General features: G+C 43.4%; 1 protein-coding gene across 1 annotated transcript in view; it reads right to left on the bottom strand.

Moving 5' to 3' along the window:
* SYAP1 (synapse associated protein 1) overlaps positions 1-15,264 on the bottom strand; it is a 41,150-nt gene continuing 25,886 nt past the window's right edge. Inside the window, 4 exon segments of the mRNA NM_001131559.1 lie at positions 1-2,291; positions 5,221-5,368; positions 5,808-5,866; positions 7,442-7,590. Of these exon segments, the coding sequence (NP_001125031.1) occupies positions 2,164-2,291; positions 5,221-5,368; positions 5,808-5,866; positions 7,442-7,590 (484 nt within the window). The 3' untranslated portion in view covers positions 1-2,163.

Here is a 15,264-nt window from a genome sequence, read left to right as displayed (position 1 = left end):
CTAAAGCAGAACATTTTACTCCTTGATGAATCCATAAAAATACAGCACAACTGTATTCTTACAGTATGTACAAAATCTTATTTTATCCTTTTATTTTCACAGGGCAATGCATAATTAGGTTGTTTTTAAATGAGATATTATGTAAAATTGATAGCAATAACTGTCACACACCTCTATTGTCATTGTAGGGTTTTTCTCTTTCTCTGATACTTTTTTATGTGTGTTTATTCAACATTTATCAATAAGAATGTTAGTGCATTCACTAAGAGCCAAGCACTGACACATCCTGATATGCTTCCATCTAGGACTTTTAGCTGCTTAAAAACATTTAACATGTTTCTTTTCCTCCAGCAAACTCTTAAAAAAAAAAAAATGAAACTCTTTCCTTCAATGAGATTATTTCAGAAGTTGCCAGTCATCTTGGAACCCAAACTCAGTAATAAGCAACTGTGGCACCACAAGTGGAAACCTTTTGATGATGGGCCCAGTGGTTTCATGGAATACACGGTTTACTGCTATAACCCAAGAGACTCCAGTTGAGACAGTCTGGCTCATTCAGACACATGCATCCGCAACTATGAACAGGAGTAATGCCTGGACCCATACCCAGTTCTCTTATTGACTATATCTTTGCCAAAGGACTACTGACTAGTTTTAATGGGGCCAAGAACACAAATATGTATATTTTTCTTATAAAGAAACATTTTAATTCTATTCCCCTTTATGTAATAAAGGCTTCTTGAAAAACATGAAAGGTTTGGGGAGCAAATGCTTAGGAGGTTTTCTGACATTAAACCACCTTGTTCGTTCGTTCATTCATTCATTTTTGAGATGGAATCTCTCACTCTGTCACCCAGGCTGGAGTGCAGTGGCGTGATCTCAGCGCACTGCAACCTCCACCTCCCAGGTTCAAGCGATTCTCCTGCCTCAGCCTCCTCACCCTGTTCTTTAAAAATAATCATATTCTATGAACATGTGTCTGCTGGTATAGCAGAAAGAGAAGGATTAATCAATAAAGTCCTAGAAGGTGAACTCGGAGGAACACAATTTTATGAAGACTCACAGTTTAAGACAAAGCTAAAACATTTATATGTGGTGATGATTAAAACAAGAACAACAGACTTTAAGGGGAATGGGCTTCTGAAGGTTATTATAATACAAAAAGTATGGAAGGTCCTACTTTGTATAAAAACTGTGATGTAAAATTTCTGGTATAGTTTAAAAAGAAAAGAAAGAAAAGGCCCCAGAGAAAAACAAGTATTTTCACGCAGCTTTTTTTTTTAATTTTTTTTGAGACTGAATCTCACTCTATTGCCCAGGCTGGAGTGCAGTGGCGCGATCTCAGCTCACTGCAACCTCTGCCTCCTGGGTTCAAGAGATTCTCCTGCCTCAGCCTCCCTAGTAGCTGGGATTACAGGTGCCCACCACCATGCCCGGCTAATTTTTGTATTTTTAGTAGAGACAGGGTTTCACTATGTTGGCAAGGCTGGTCTCGAACTCCTGATCTCCGGTGATTTGCCCACCTCGGCCTCCCAAAGTGCTGGGATTACAGGCATGAGCCACCACGCATGGCCTGCGCAGTATTTCTTAATGTAAAATTGTGTGATGCTTATATCATTAAAATCAACTTATTTATTTTATCTTTTGGCTTTCAGGTGGAATTTTAGAAAATACCTAGCAAGTGAATAGTTCTGAAAGTGCTTCCTCTTAAGTTCTTTGGTATAATTTGGTCATTTTGATAGTAATCAACCCATTAAGTAGGTACTTTAACACCCTCATATCAATTGAAATGGAATGTGGAGTACAGATATTTACAAAACCATGACTGAGGAATAAATTATATTTTTGACCTCATGGAAAACAGAACTCTAAAATTTTACTTATGTTTCTGTGGCAAAGATAGCCATACTGCCTACGAAGACATCTCTAACTTTATATTAAAGAAATGTTCTACAAAACATCTCTTTCTGATTATTAGAAGTAACTGTCCTATATACTTTTTTAAAGTAGAAGAGGCAAGTTTCAACTTGAAAAAAGAATAATTTTGAATTTCATAAAATTATACTCTTTCATGCCTTCTGATTCAGTAAGTTAAGTGTCAACATCTAGAATTTAATGTCAGTTTGCAGACTGTTAAGGATTATTCTTCTATTTCAGGAACAGCTAATTTTCCTCTTGAAGCATTTTCTCTATTTCCTTATCCCAGTTTTCATCTCGTTTTTCAGATTCTGTCACCACTTCATATTCTTGAAGTTCCTGCTGCAGTTCTTTTTCCCAATCTGCAGAATCCTCTAAAAGAAACAAAGGAGAAGAAAAAGATTCTCTCTGAATTCATAATGCTGGTGTTCACAATTCGGTCCATCTCAATTACCTACCAAAGTCCTAGCTGCTGTAATTTTTAGTATCTCAGGCTTCACTACTATGTGTGCTCAGAAAAACTCAGTAAATTTTAACAGTGACCAAGGATAAATATGATTAGAAAGATAAATCTGTTAATGTAGACGCAAAGGCATCAGATGTCATCAATATATTTTGGGTGTTATTTTGCTTTCCCTATGCCTCTGCTTTTCCTTTTATTTAAACGGGTAATTGATAATTAATACTTGGTTGCAAGGTAATTTTTACCACTACCAATGATGATGATGGTAGCAAAAGCAGCTAATGTTTATTGAGCACTTACTGAGCTGGGCACTGGCCCAACTGCTTTCTATGTATCACGCTTTTCACCCTTGGAACAGTCCAGGGACAACGTATTACTATTTGCCACATCTTATAGATAGGGAAATGGAGACTTAGGAGAGGTTAAGCAACTTGTCCAAGATCACACACCGTTTGACAGCGATAGATATAAGGAAAGAACCACATCTGCAGGCTCCACAGTCTATGCTTAACCACTATACAGACAAAGAGCTGTCTCCTTAAGAGTGGAGACAGACACCGGGGTCTGAAGTCAGCCTGGACTTTCTCATAGTGTTCTGACTGGAGCTCTCACACTGGTCTTCCGCGTTGAGATTTAGAGCTGCAACTTTCTACATGAACACTCAATATACCTCTGTGTGTGTAGGATAATGAATCTGCTATGTAATGTTATAAAATGGTGAGAAAACAAACTGGCTATTTAAAAAGTAAAGCTAAGATTCATTTTTGTCTCTCTTTTTTTTTTTTTGAGACAGAGTCTCACTCTGTCGCCCAGGCTGGAGTGCAATGGTGTGGTCTCGGCTCACTGCAACCTCTGCCTCCCGGGTTCAAGCAATTCTCCTGCCTCAGCCTCCCAAGTAGCTGGGATTACAGGTGCCCGCCACCACACCTGGCTAATTTTTGTATTTATGGATTTTTTTTTGAGACGGAGTCTTGCTCTGTTGCCCAGGCTGGAGTGCAGTGGCATGATCTCGGGTCACTGCAAGCTCTGCTTCCTGGGTTCATGCCATTCTCCTGCCTCAGCCTCCCGAGTAGCTGGGACTACAGGCACCCGCCACCACGCCAGGCTAATTTTTTTTTTTGTATTTTTAGTAGAGACGGGGTTTCACCATGTTAGCCAGGATGGTCTCGATCTCCTGACCTCGTGATCCGCCTGCCTCAGCCTCCCAAAGTGCTGGGATTACAGACATGAGCCACCGCGCCCAGCCTGTCTTTAAAAATAAACCTTAAACTTAGCTATAGAGAAAACAAAAATGAAATGCTTTAATCGTTCTACAGCAGCAACCTCAAAGGAAAAGACACCCTGTGTTGTGCAGGAAGCCACCAATTTCACAAATATTTATTAGGGTGCTTACTGAGTGCTAAGTTCCACATTAGGTACTGTAGGGGAACAGAAAGACAATGTGTAACTGCCCTTGGGGAGCTTACAATTTAGTCCTGGAGCCAAGGCATATAATATATAAAAGACTACTGGGGCCAGGCATGTTGGCTCATGCCTGTAATCCCAGCACCTTGGGAGGCCGAGGCAGACAGATCACCTGAGGCCAGGAGTTCGAGACCAGCCTGCCAACATAGCGATACAAAACATACAAAAATTAGCCAGGTGTGGTGGTGCGTGCCTGTAGTCCCAGCTACCTGGGAGGCTGAGGCAGGAGAATCGCTTGAATCCAGGAGGTGGAGGTTGTAGTGAGCCGTGACTGCACCACTGTACTCCAGCCTGGGCGACAGGGTGAGACTCCACCTCAAAAAAAAAGACTGTTGGGGTGGTGGCACATACCTATAATACTAGCAGTTAGAGACACTGAGGTGGCAGGATTGCTTGAGCCCAAGAGTTCGAGATCAGCCTGGGCAATCTGACAAGACCCCACCTCTACAAAAAATTTTAAAAATTAGCCTGGTGTGGTGGCACACGTCTGTAGTCCCAGCTACACTGGAGCCTGAGGTGGGTGGATGGTGTGAGCCTAGGAGTTTGAGGCTGCAGTGAGCTATGACGGTACTATTGCACTTCAGCCTGGGTGACAGAATGAGACCCTATCTCAAAAAGAAAACTGGTTTTTAAAAGCAGCCTGCTCCTTCCCAGAGCAATGCTCTTTTGGCATGCAGCAGCTGGGAAAAGAATCCTCCATGTACATGCCTACAGTCAAGCAGAATGCCAGCTTTTAGAAATTTATTATTATTATTATTACATTATTATTATTTTGAGATGAAGTCTTGCTCTGTCACCCAGGCTGGAGTGCAGTGGCGTGATCTCGGCTCACTGCAACATCCGCCTCCCGGGTTCAAGTGATTGTCCTGCCTCAGCTTCCTCCCGAGTAGCTGGAATTATAGACGTGAGCCACTGCACCAGGGCCAAAAATTTATTATTTATTTATTTATTTATTTATTTATTTTTGAGGCGGAGTCTCGCTCTGTCGCCCAGGCTGGAGTGCACTGATGCGATCTCGGCTCACTGCAAGCTCCGCCTCCCAGGTTCATGCCATTCTCCTGCCTCAGCCTCCCCAGTAGCTGGGACTACAGGCGCCCACCACCACGCCTGGCTAATTTTTTGTATTTTTAGTAGAGACGGGGTTTCACCGTGTTAGCCAGGATGGTCTCGATCTCCTGACCTCGTCATCTGCCCGCCTCGGCCTCCCAAAGTGCTGGGATTACAGGCGTGAGCCACCGCCTCTGGTGAGAATCAATTTTGATGCAAAATTTACAACACATTTTTGTGCACTGGCTTCAGAATAACAATTTTCTACAATTAGCTTTGGAATTAGGGAGATGAATATTTTCTTTGCTTTGATTTGTTTTGTTTTTTACCTTCCAGTACGGCTGTCTCCTCTTGCTTTTTGTCAAGCACTAGTTGCTCCATTTCTTTCCTTAGATCTTCCTGATTTAGGTTACATGCATCGAAGGCATCACTGACAAACTCAGAAACACCTGGGCTAGTAGAAATTTCTTCCTCATCCTGAAATGCACAAATGAGCTCTTGAAATGGTTTGCTAAGTGACATTTGTGTTATTCTGGTTTGCTATTGTCTCACAATTTAATGCCGTGCTATTTTTATTTCTTTTCTCTGCGAGCTGTAAGACAATGAGCACTGCTCTCCAACCTTCTAACTTGCAGTTGCTTGGTAACTACATGAGTTACCACCTGAGGCTATTATTCTCCTTCACAGTTTGAATCACTCCAACCGTTCTCTCCAACCCCTGATGAGCACATCTAGAATTACATATGCCAGTAAATCGTCCTCAAGTCTCAGCCGTAGTTCCTTGACTATTCAAGTACCAGATGCTGCTTCTTCCAAACCCATATCCATACATAGTTTTAAATGGTATCAGAAAGAGTTAACACAGTTACTTTATTTCCAGATATGAACTACTAGGTACAATGTAAAACTGGATTACCTCTTGAGTTTTAAGCTGAGATTTGATTACAACGGGTGGCGTTTTGGGCCGTACTGCCTCTAAGAAGTGAGAATAAGAGAGACAATAATTGCTTGGTTCAGTTCTGAATACATGTTATAATCACAGTAAAATATCCACAAGTATTATGATACTAAATAATTTTCAGAAATGAATTTTTTTGTTATGCTCTCAGCTTTTCTTAAGTTATAAGAAACAGCCATGGTGAAACCATCTCAACCTCTTACTTTGGGGATATTTTTATCTATCTATCTACCTACCTATCTATTCATTTATTTATTTTTAGACATGGGGTGTCACTATGTTGCCCAGGCTGGACTTGAACTTCTGGGCTCAAGTGATCCTCCTGCCTCAGCCTCCTCGGGATATTTTTAACATGTCATCATATTCAATACATATCCTTATATAAAATTTCCAGCAGGAAATAATTTTTAACTACAGTGTTAGCAAAATTCATTGAAGAATAGTTCTGTACTTTTTTAGAATAATGAGAATTAAGTTATTTATCAAGTTTGCCTGCTGATATGAGTGCTTGAAAAAGGCAGTCTTTATGGAATACTGTCATAAGTCCATTTTGTTAAACAAGGCAGTATTTGGCAAAATGGCATTTTCCAACAAAATTAACATAAATGCTAAAGAATGACAGACAATTGGCATGCATGTTAACATTGATATACAAAATGACAAATTTTCCCGCGTAGAGCAACTTCACTCCATTTCCCTGACACTAACAGCAGTGTCAGATCCTGTCCTAGTATTCTGTATAACCTGTACCTCAGGACATGCTGTTTTGCTTAATCATTTAAAATTCCGTGAATTAAATCACCCCGCTTCTTGTGGGATAAATGTCCAGTTGTAATGAGTACCTACTATACACAGCAGGTACTCACTAAAAATTTAAAATATGACACAAAATGTGTTTCTTATTTTAATTATTACAGATTTCAAACAGCTGCCCTTATTATAAAACACATTCCCACAACCAGGAGTAAGTTAGTGTCACAATGAGTCCAATGTTCATCAGTGCCTAGCTCAGAACTAGATAGATCCTTGTAACTTGGGAGTGGAATGGAGCTTTGTTCTGCTCTACAGACTACACACACTGGAGAAACATCAGGTTGAAACAAACAAAAAGGAGGCGGACTGAATCAGGGTGGAGGACAGAAGTATAAAGAATCACATGGTTAAGGGCCAAAAATGAGAGGTGGGGAAGATGATGGATGTTTGAGAGAGAAATAAAAAGAAAAAAAAAACTCGCCAGGCACAGTGGCTCATGCCTGTAGTCCCAGCTACTTGGGAAGCTGAGGCAGGAGGATCGCTTGAGTCTAGGAGTTTGAGGACAGCCTGGGCAACATAGTGAGACCCGTGCTAAAAAAAAAACAAAAATAAAAACAAGGAATGAGAAAGGAGATAAGCAAAGTAAAGGAAAGCTTGGGGAAGACGTGTGTGAGTTGGGTGAGAGAGAAGGCAGTAGGAGAAAAATGAAGATTTCCTCTGGGAGGAAAAGAATTTTTCCCTAAGGCAATGACATTTCTGGTATGTATAAGAGGTCAAGCTCATTTGAGTCTCTAAGAACAACTTTTTCTGTAGAGTGCTGTCTTCTACCCAGAATGTACCTGCCAGCGGCAAATCTTGCTCTCTGCCATTGCTCTTCTCCTCCTTCCCTGCGGCCTGCTGTTGGGCAGCCAGGGCCGTGAGCTGGGCTGACTGCTTAATCAGGGAGACGCGGTAAAAGTAGTTCCTCCAGAACACTTCTTCCTTCACACTTTTAAAGAAAGGCAAATTAGAACAGTGGAAAAAGGCAAAATTAAAAATGAATAAAAAGCAGACAGACAAGAACACATTTGAGAACGCACACAGACAAGTGCACGCAGGGGTTATTTGTTGTAGAGGGGACTGGAGTAGATGATTTGCAAGAGCACTTTCAAAGCTGAGTGAGGTTCAGAGGGGGTTCATATTGGCTTTAACAATTTTTTTTTTTTTGACACGGAGTCTTGCTCTGTTGCCCAGGTTGGAGTGCAGTGGTGTGATCTCAGCTCACTGCAACCTCTGCCTCCTGGGTTCCAGCAATTCTCTTGCCTCAGCCTCCCGAGTAGCTGGGATTACAGATGCCCGCCACCATGCACAGCTAATTTTTGTATTTTTAGTAGAGACGGGGTTTCACCATGTTGGCCTGGCTGGTCTCAAACTCCTGACCTCATGATCTGCCCGCCTCGGCCTCCCAAAGTGCTGGGATTACAGGCGTGAGCCACCGCACCCAGCCCGTATTCACTTTAGAACTGAAAGCTAACAACAGGATAAACCTAACAGCTATCTTCCCGGTAGCAGCAAAATACAAGTTACAGAATACCAATGAAACCTCAGCATTTCTTGGTATCTTAATGATACCAATACTGCTCTCAGTAGAAGAAAACATGGCATTGTTGTGAAACTAGCATAATCAACCTGGGAAACCAGAAGCAGAGCCAGGACTCCACCAATCACTTGCTGTTTCTCAAGAGGATTAAATGCCTTCCAGCAGTGAGAAGCAAGCATTGTGGCTGTTGTTCCTTATGAAAGAGAATGTTTGGCAGCTTGCTAATAACTAGTAACCAGTAAGAGTTAGCAATGGGGTGGGAAATGCTTGATAAAAAGACTGAAGTGCAGTTCAACCTGAAAACTCTTGGTGGTTCTCAAACCTGGCTACCTATTAGAATCACCTGGTGTGATGTGTTGGTGCCCAAGTGGGTAAGTGTCCACACAGGGGGGTGGCCTGGAATGGAGAGTGAGAACCAAGCAGGGAGAGAAGGGTGTTTGAGCAGAGGAGTGAGTGGCAGCAAAAATGACAGATCAGCCACATGCATGGGGAATAAGTAAAAATATTAAAGATAGTAGAAATCAGGTTTCTCACCATCAGAGAGGAGAGTTACAAACATGAAAAGGGAAACAATGAAAATGACCCCCGTCATGAGGTAGCACTGTGAACACATGGTTTTCATTCCACACAGAAATGAGCACACACACATTCCCTGACTGTGTCCACTGACAGCATGCAGAGCAATGGCACCCCAATGGCAATGAGCACACCTAGCATCCAGATCTTGCTTTCTAAATACCAAGATTTAGACTTTCCACTAAAAGGATCCAGAGCTCCGTGGGGAAATGGCTGATTCCAGGGTTAGAGCAGAGGAAGAACACTATCTTGTGCCAGAAAGCAAGGAAACGTGTGAAGAAATGATGGGGACAAGTTAGAAAGACACAAGTCAGCTTGAATAGTCTCCCACTGGCCAAATTGGTAATTATTATTATTATTATTTTTGAGACAGGGTCTCACTCTGTCATCCAGGCTGGAGTGCAGTGGCGTGAACATGGCTCACTGTAGCCTTGATCTCACCAGCCCAGGTGATGCTTCTGCCTCAGCCTCCCAGGTAGCTGAGACTACAGGCACATGCCACCATGCCTTGCTAATTTTTTTGTTTTGTTTTTTTTTTTGAGATGGAGTCTCACTCTGTCACCCAGGCTGGAGTGCAGTGGCGTGATCTTGGCTCACTGCAATTTCCGCCTCCCAGGTTCAAGCAATTCTCCTGCCTCAGCCTCCTGAGTAGCTGGGATCACAGGCGCCCACCACCACGTCCGGCTATGCCTGGCTAATTTTTTTTAGAGATGAGGTTTCACCATGTTGCCCAGGTTAGTCTTGAACTCCTGGGCTCAAGTGATCCTCCCAACTAGGCCTCCCAAAGTGCTGGGATTACAGGTGTAAGCCACCATGCCTGGCCTCAAATTGGTAACAATTTGAGCATCAAAATTACAGACCACTGCATGAGTCTGTACAAATATAAATACATGGAAAGTCTGATGAATAGAATATCCACAGTATCAAAGCACATCCCAGCAAAATACTAATTACATTCAAAGAGGAAAAGAGTAACTTTACAGTCAAGAAACCTGGCAAACACCACCTGCATCAAATGACCCAAGTATGAACAGTAATGGGACAAATGGCTGCATGTGCCACCAGACAGCATGCAACAGACAGAAGGAGACTGATGAGACATGAAAACCAAATGTAACCTGTGAGTGTGAACTGGGCTCTTTTGCTAAAAAGGACATTATTGGGATGGATGGAAAAACCTCAATAGGGTCTGAGAGTGAGATGGTAATAATGTATAAATGATCATTTCCTGATTTGGATGGGCGCACTGCGGTCACGTAGGAGAATGTCTGTAAAACACTACAGCATTTGGGAGTGATGCAACATTAGGTTTCAAGTGATTTGGAGAAAAGTTCTTTATGTTGTACCTCCAATTTTTCCGTAAGTTTGTGTTTCAAAATAATAATAATAATAATAATCCATTGATAACTGTGCTCGCTTCAGAGAAATTACATAAAAATCTTGAGGGTTGAATACAAAAAACAAAACTAAATAAAAGCAAAACGGGCCAGGCATGGTGGCCTACGTCTGTAATCCCAGTGCTTTGGGAGGCCAAGGCAGGAGGAATGCAAGGTCAGGAGTTTGAGACCAGCCTGGGCAATATGGTGAAATTGCATCTCTGCAAAAAATACAAAAATTAGCCGATGTGGTGGCATGTGCCAGTAGTCCCAGCTACTTGAGAGGCTGAGGCAGGAGAATTGCTTGAACCCAGCAGGTGGAAGGTGCGGTGAGGCAAGATCGCACCACTGCACTAAGCCTGGGCGAGAGTAAGACTTTGTCTCAAAAAAAAAAAAAGGCCGGGTGCAGTGGCTCATGCCTGTAATCCCAGCACTTTGGGAAGCCAAGGTGGGCAGATCACCTGAGGTCAGGAGTTCAAGACCAGCCTGGCCAACATGGTGAAACCCCGTCTCTATGAAAAATACAAAAATTAGCTGGGTATAGCGCATGCTTGTAGTCCCAGCTACGCAGGAGACTGAGGCAGGAGAATCGCTTGAACCCAGGAGGCAGAGGTTGCAGTGAGCCAAGATTGTGCCATTGCACTCCAGCCTGGGCGACAATAGCAAAACTCCGTATCAAAAAAAAAAAAAAAAAAAGAAAAGAAAAAAACATTAAAAAAACACATACACATGCACACAAACATGTACACACCCAAGGAATGGCTTTGGTGACCTGCAGGGTGTGTGAAATTGTATTTTTGTTTGTTTTTGCCTGGAAGAGTGGCTCATTTTATGTTCTAATTTTTATTGTTGTTGTTTTTTTTTTTGGCAAGTAGAAATGACAAAGGGTGGGAGAATGCCTCTTTATCCCCCCCGCCCCCCCCCCTTTTTTTTTTTTTGAGACAGAGTCTCGCTCTGTCACCCAGGCTGGAGTGCAGTGGCATGACCTTGATCTTGGCTCACTGCAAACTCCATCTCCTGGGTTCAAGCAATTCTCCTGCCTCAGCCTCCTGAGTAGCTGGGACTACAGGCACGTGCTACCATGCCCGGCTAATTTTGTATTTTTAGTAGAGACGGGGTTTCACTGTGTTAGCCAGGATGGTCTAGATCTCCTGACCTCGTGATCTGCCCGCCTCGGCCTCCCAAAGTGCTGGGATTACAGGCGTGAGCCACCACGCCCAGTCTATCCCCTGTTTTTTAGAAGGGATGCAAGGTTCTTAGAATGGGGGGAAAATTGAGAAGAAAGCCTGACAGAAAAAGACTTTGAAAGAACAGAATACGATCAGTGAGTGCTAGGTGCGGTGGCTCATGCCTGTAATCCCAGCACTTTGGGAGGCTAAGGCGGGCGGATTACCTGAGGTCAGGAGTTCGAGACCAGCCTGGGCAACATGGTGAAACCCCGTCTCTACTAAAAATACAAAATTAGCCGGGCATGGTGGTGCACACCTGTAATCGCAGCTACTTGGGAGGCTAATGCAGGAGAATCGCTTGAACTGGGGAGGCAGATGTTGCAGTGAGTCAAGATGGCGCCATCGCACTCCAGCCTGGGTGACAGAGTGAGACTCTGTCTCAAAAAAAAAAAAAAATCAGTGAGAACTAGCAGAGAACAATGAGACTCAGGCTTGTGAATCTGGACAGAGCTTATCTTACATGAGGCATCAGAATGCACAGTTGTCACACCTGTGAATGGAGAAGCTAGGCCTGGAAGCTAGCATGTAAGTGATAGAGGCAAAATGCACGATTACCTATACAAGCGAGTACAGGTAACAAGATGGAATTTGCTGCCAGACACAGCCCCACTTTTATTAATGCCACCAACATTTACCAGTGGAATTATGGTGCCATGTGCATCAGGCACTATGCTGGGTGCCGGGGGAATAAGACAAGTTGTCTGCCATCATAGATGGTCACAGGAATAATAACCTCTCACTTGTTAAGTTCTTACTACATGCCAAGCAGCATTTCCCAAACTCATGTGGCCACACAACTGTTGTAACATTTCTTGGAAGTAGTTCAGCAAGAGGGATATTGGGCTTCATAGCAATTCATAAGGGATTATAGTTGACCACGAGTTTAGCTGAGCAAACCACAGTATGCTACAGCTGCTAAAAGAGCTCATGAAATCTTAGGCTGCATCAAAAACATACAAGATATGCTATGGTGTGCTTTCTGCAATTAAGACAACGCATTATATTCACTACTGAGGACTCACTTCAACGATGACATTGACAAACCAAAGGGTATTTACAGGCAAAACACCTGGATGGTGAGGGATTATAGAGACTAAGACATTTGGGGGAACTAAGAACTGGGCCTGTTTGTCCTGATAAGTTCCAGGGTCTCAAGCCATAACACTCGAGCCAAACAAAAGTGAAATGAGCCTTCCCATGAGGTAGTGGGCTGCCTAAATATCTTTGAAATCACTTTTTTTTTTTTTTGAGATGGAGTCTCCCTCTGTCACCCAGGCTGGAGTGCAGTGGCACAATCTCGGCTTACTGTAACCTCCGCCTCCTGTGTTCAAGTGATTCTGCCTCAGCCTCCCGAGTAGCTGGGATTACAAGCACACGCCACCACGCCCAGCTAATTTTTGTATTTTTAGTAGACACGGGGTTTCACCAGGTTGGCCAGGCTGGTCTCGAACTCCTGACCTCAGGTGATCCGCCCGCCTCGGCCTCCAAAAGTGATGGGATTACAGGTGTGAGCCATCGCGCTCCGCTTCAGCAAGCATTTCTAACAGATAAGGACTTATAAATAAAAACTATAATTTCTAAGTAATCCTCAACAAAATCAGTAGAAGGAAACTGGAGTCATATTGAAATATTTGATTGGCAGGTTGCCCTGTGACAAATTAGAAACACTAATTGCCAAATACCAATTCTCAGACGGTTTCAAAAAATCTAAAATTACTGTCAACAGTGAGAGGGGGCGGTCCACAATTGTAAAGAACCAAAACTGTGGACAGCTACATGCCTGCTATGAGCACCCCAGGCCACAGGCCTCAGGCTCCAGCCACTCAGGGCCTCTTGCTGGTCTTGAGAGCCACAGCAGGAGCCAAGCATGTGGCTCAGGGTGATTCAAAAGGTCTTCAAGTTGATGGAGGCTGCAAGTGTAAAGGGCACCTGCACCCCGGAGCTTGGGTACCCTTCCCTCAGAGTCAGTTACTCAGAACAGGTACAGCCTCAAATTCTGAGGGAAGAGCTTGAAACACACACACACACACACAAGCACATACGCATACAAATTATATATACAAACTCTTCAAAATTCAATTCTACCAGGAGCGTGGGTGGCTCTCGTCTATAACCTCAGCAACTTGAGAGGCTGAGGCAGGAAGACTGCTTCAGGCCAGGAGTTCAAAACCAGCCTGGGCAACATAGCAAGACCCTATCTCTAAAAAAGTTAAAAACAGTATTAGGCAGGCGTAGCGGCACAGGCCTCTGAGCTACTTGGGAAGCCGAGACAGGAAAATCACTTGAGTCCAGGAGGTCAAGGCTACAGCAAGCTATTGTGCCACTGCATTCCAGAGATCCTGTCTCTAAAAAATAATTTTTAAAATAAAAAAGTCAATTCCTATGATTTTGTGAACATATGTAGTAAAAAACAGATTAGATGGTACATTTTAAAAATATCCTTAACTAGGCTGGGTGCGGTGGCCTGTAATCTCAGCACTTTGGGAGGCCAAGGAGGGCAGATCACCTGAGGTCAGGAGTTCAAGACCAGCCTGGCCAACATGGCGAAACCCTGTCTCTACTAAAAATACAAAAAATAGCCAGGCGTGGTGGCATGCGTCTGTAATCCCAGCTACTCGGGAGGCTGAGGCAGGAGAATCGCTTGAACCTGGGAGGTGGGGAGGTGGTTACGATGAGCCGAGATCAAGCCATTGCACTCCAGCCTGGGTGACAAGAGTGAAACTCCGTCTCCAAAACAAAACACCTTAACTAAAAATATCCTTAACCACAGCTATTTTAGACAAAGTCTAGCTGGGCGCGGTGGCTCATGCCTGTAATCCCAGCACTTTGGGAGGCCGAGGTGGGTGGATCACCTGAGGTCAGGAGTTCGAGACCAGCCTGGCCAATCTGGTGAAACTCCGTCTCTACTAAAAATACAAAATTAGCCGGGTGTGGTGGCGGGCGCCTGTAATCCCAGCTACTCAGGAAGCTGAGGCAGCAGAATCACTTGAACCCAGGAGGCGGAGGTTGCAGTAAGCCGAGATCACGTAATTGCACTCCAGCCTGGGCGACAGAGTGAGATTCCATCTCAAAAAAAAAAAAAAAAAAAAAAAAAGAAAGAAAGAAAGAAAAAAGACAAAGTCTAAAGATGAAATTTGTAATGAGATTTTTTTTTTTTTTTTTTGCCATAAAACATACTTTTCTTATGGGAGGGTTGGGGAGGGCTCTAGAAATTTACCACTAATATGTTAATAATTATGGAGGGAAGAGTTTCACTACAAAGAAAAAAAGATTCCATATAACTTTTATTCTGAGTCTGGAAGAACACTTCCAGAGTGGTGTTTTCACAGACAGAAAACCTGTGCTGCTGTGTGAACCAAAAGGCTAGCAAATATTTGTTAAAACCGCTCTGTGGCTGGGTAAGCATAGCAAAACAAACATGTGTTCATCTGTGCTCCCTCTGAAGATGCCAGGAAAGTAACAGAAAAGGAATTACATATGTAAAAACACAAGGACAAAGAGAATGAGAGAGAAGAGGACAGTGGAAGCTGTCAAGGGCAGTCAAGTGGAAAGCTGTCAAGTGGAAATGTCAAGGGCAGACAGTAATCTTTTTTTTTTTTTTTTTTTTTTTGGAGACAGAGTCTTACTCTGTCGCCCAGGTTGGAGTGCAAATGGCACGATCTCGGCACACTGCAACCTCCGTCTGCCGGGTTCAAGCAATTCTCCTGCCTCAGCCTCCCGAGTAGCTGAGATTACAGGCATGTGCAACCACACCAGGCTATTTTTTTGTATTTTTTTTTTAAGTAGAAACAGGGTTTCACTATTTGCCCAGGCTGGTCTCGAACTCCTGAGCTCAGACAATCTGCCTGCCTTGGCCTTCCAAAGTCCTGGAATTACAGGCATGAGCAACCGCACCCGGCCTA

This window comes from Pongo abelii, chromosome X, assembly GCF_028885655.2.
Source record: "Pongo abelii isolate AG06213 chromosome X, NHGRI_mPonAbe1-v2.0_pri, whole genome shotgun sequence".
Classification (NCBI taxonomy): domain Eukaryota; kingdom Metazoa; phylum Chordata; class Mammalia; order Primates; family Hominidae; genus Pongo; species Pongo abelii.
The sequence above is the reverse complement of the archived record's forward strand: the minus strand, read 5'-3'. Positions and strand labels throughout refer to the sequence as shown.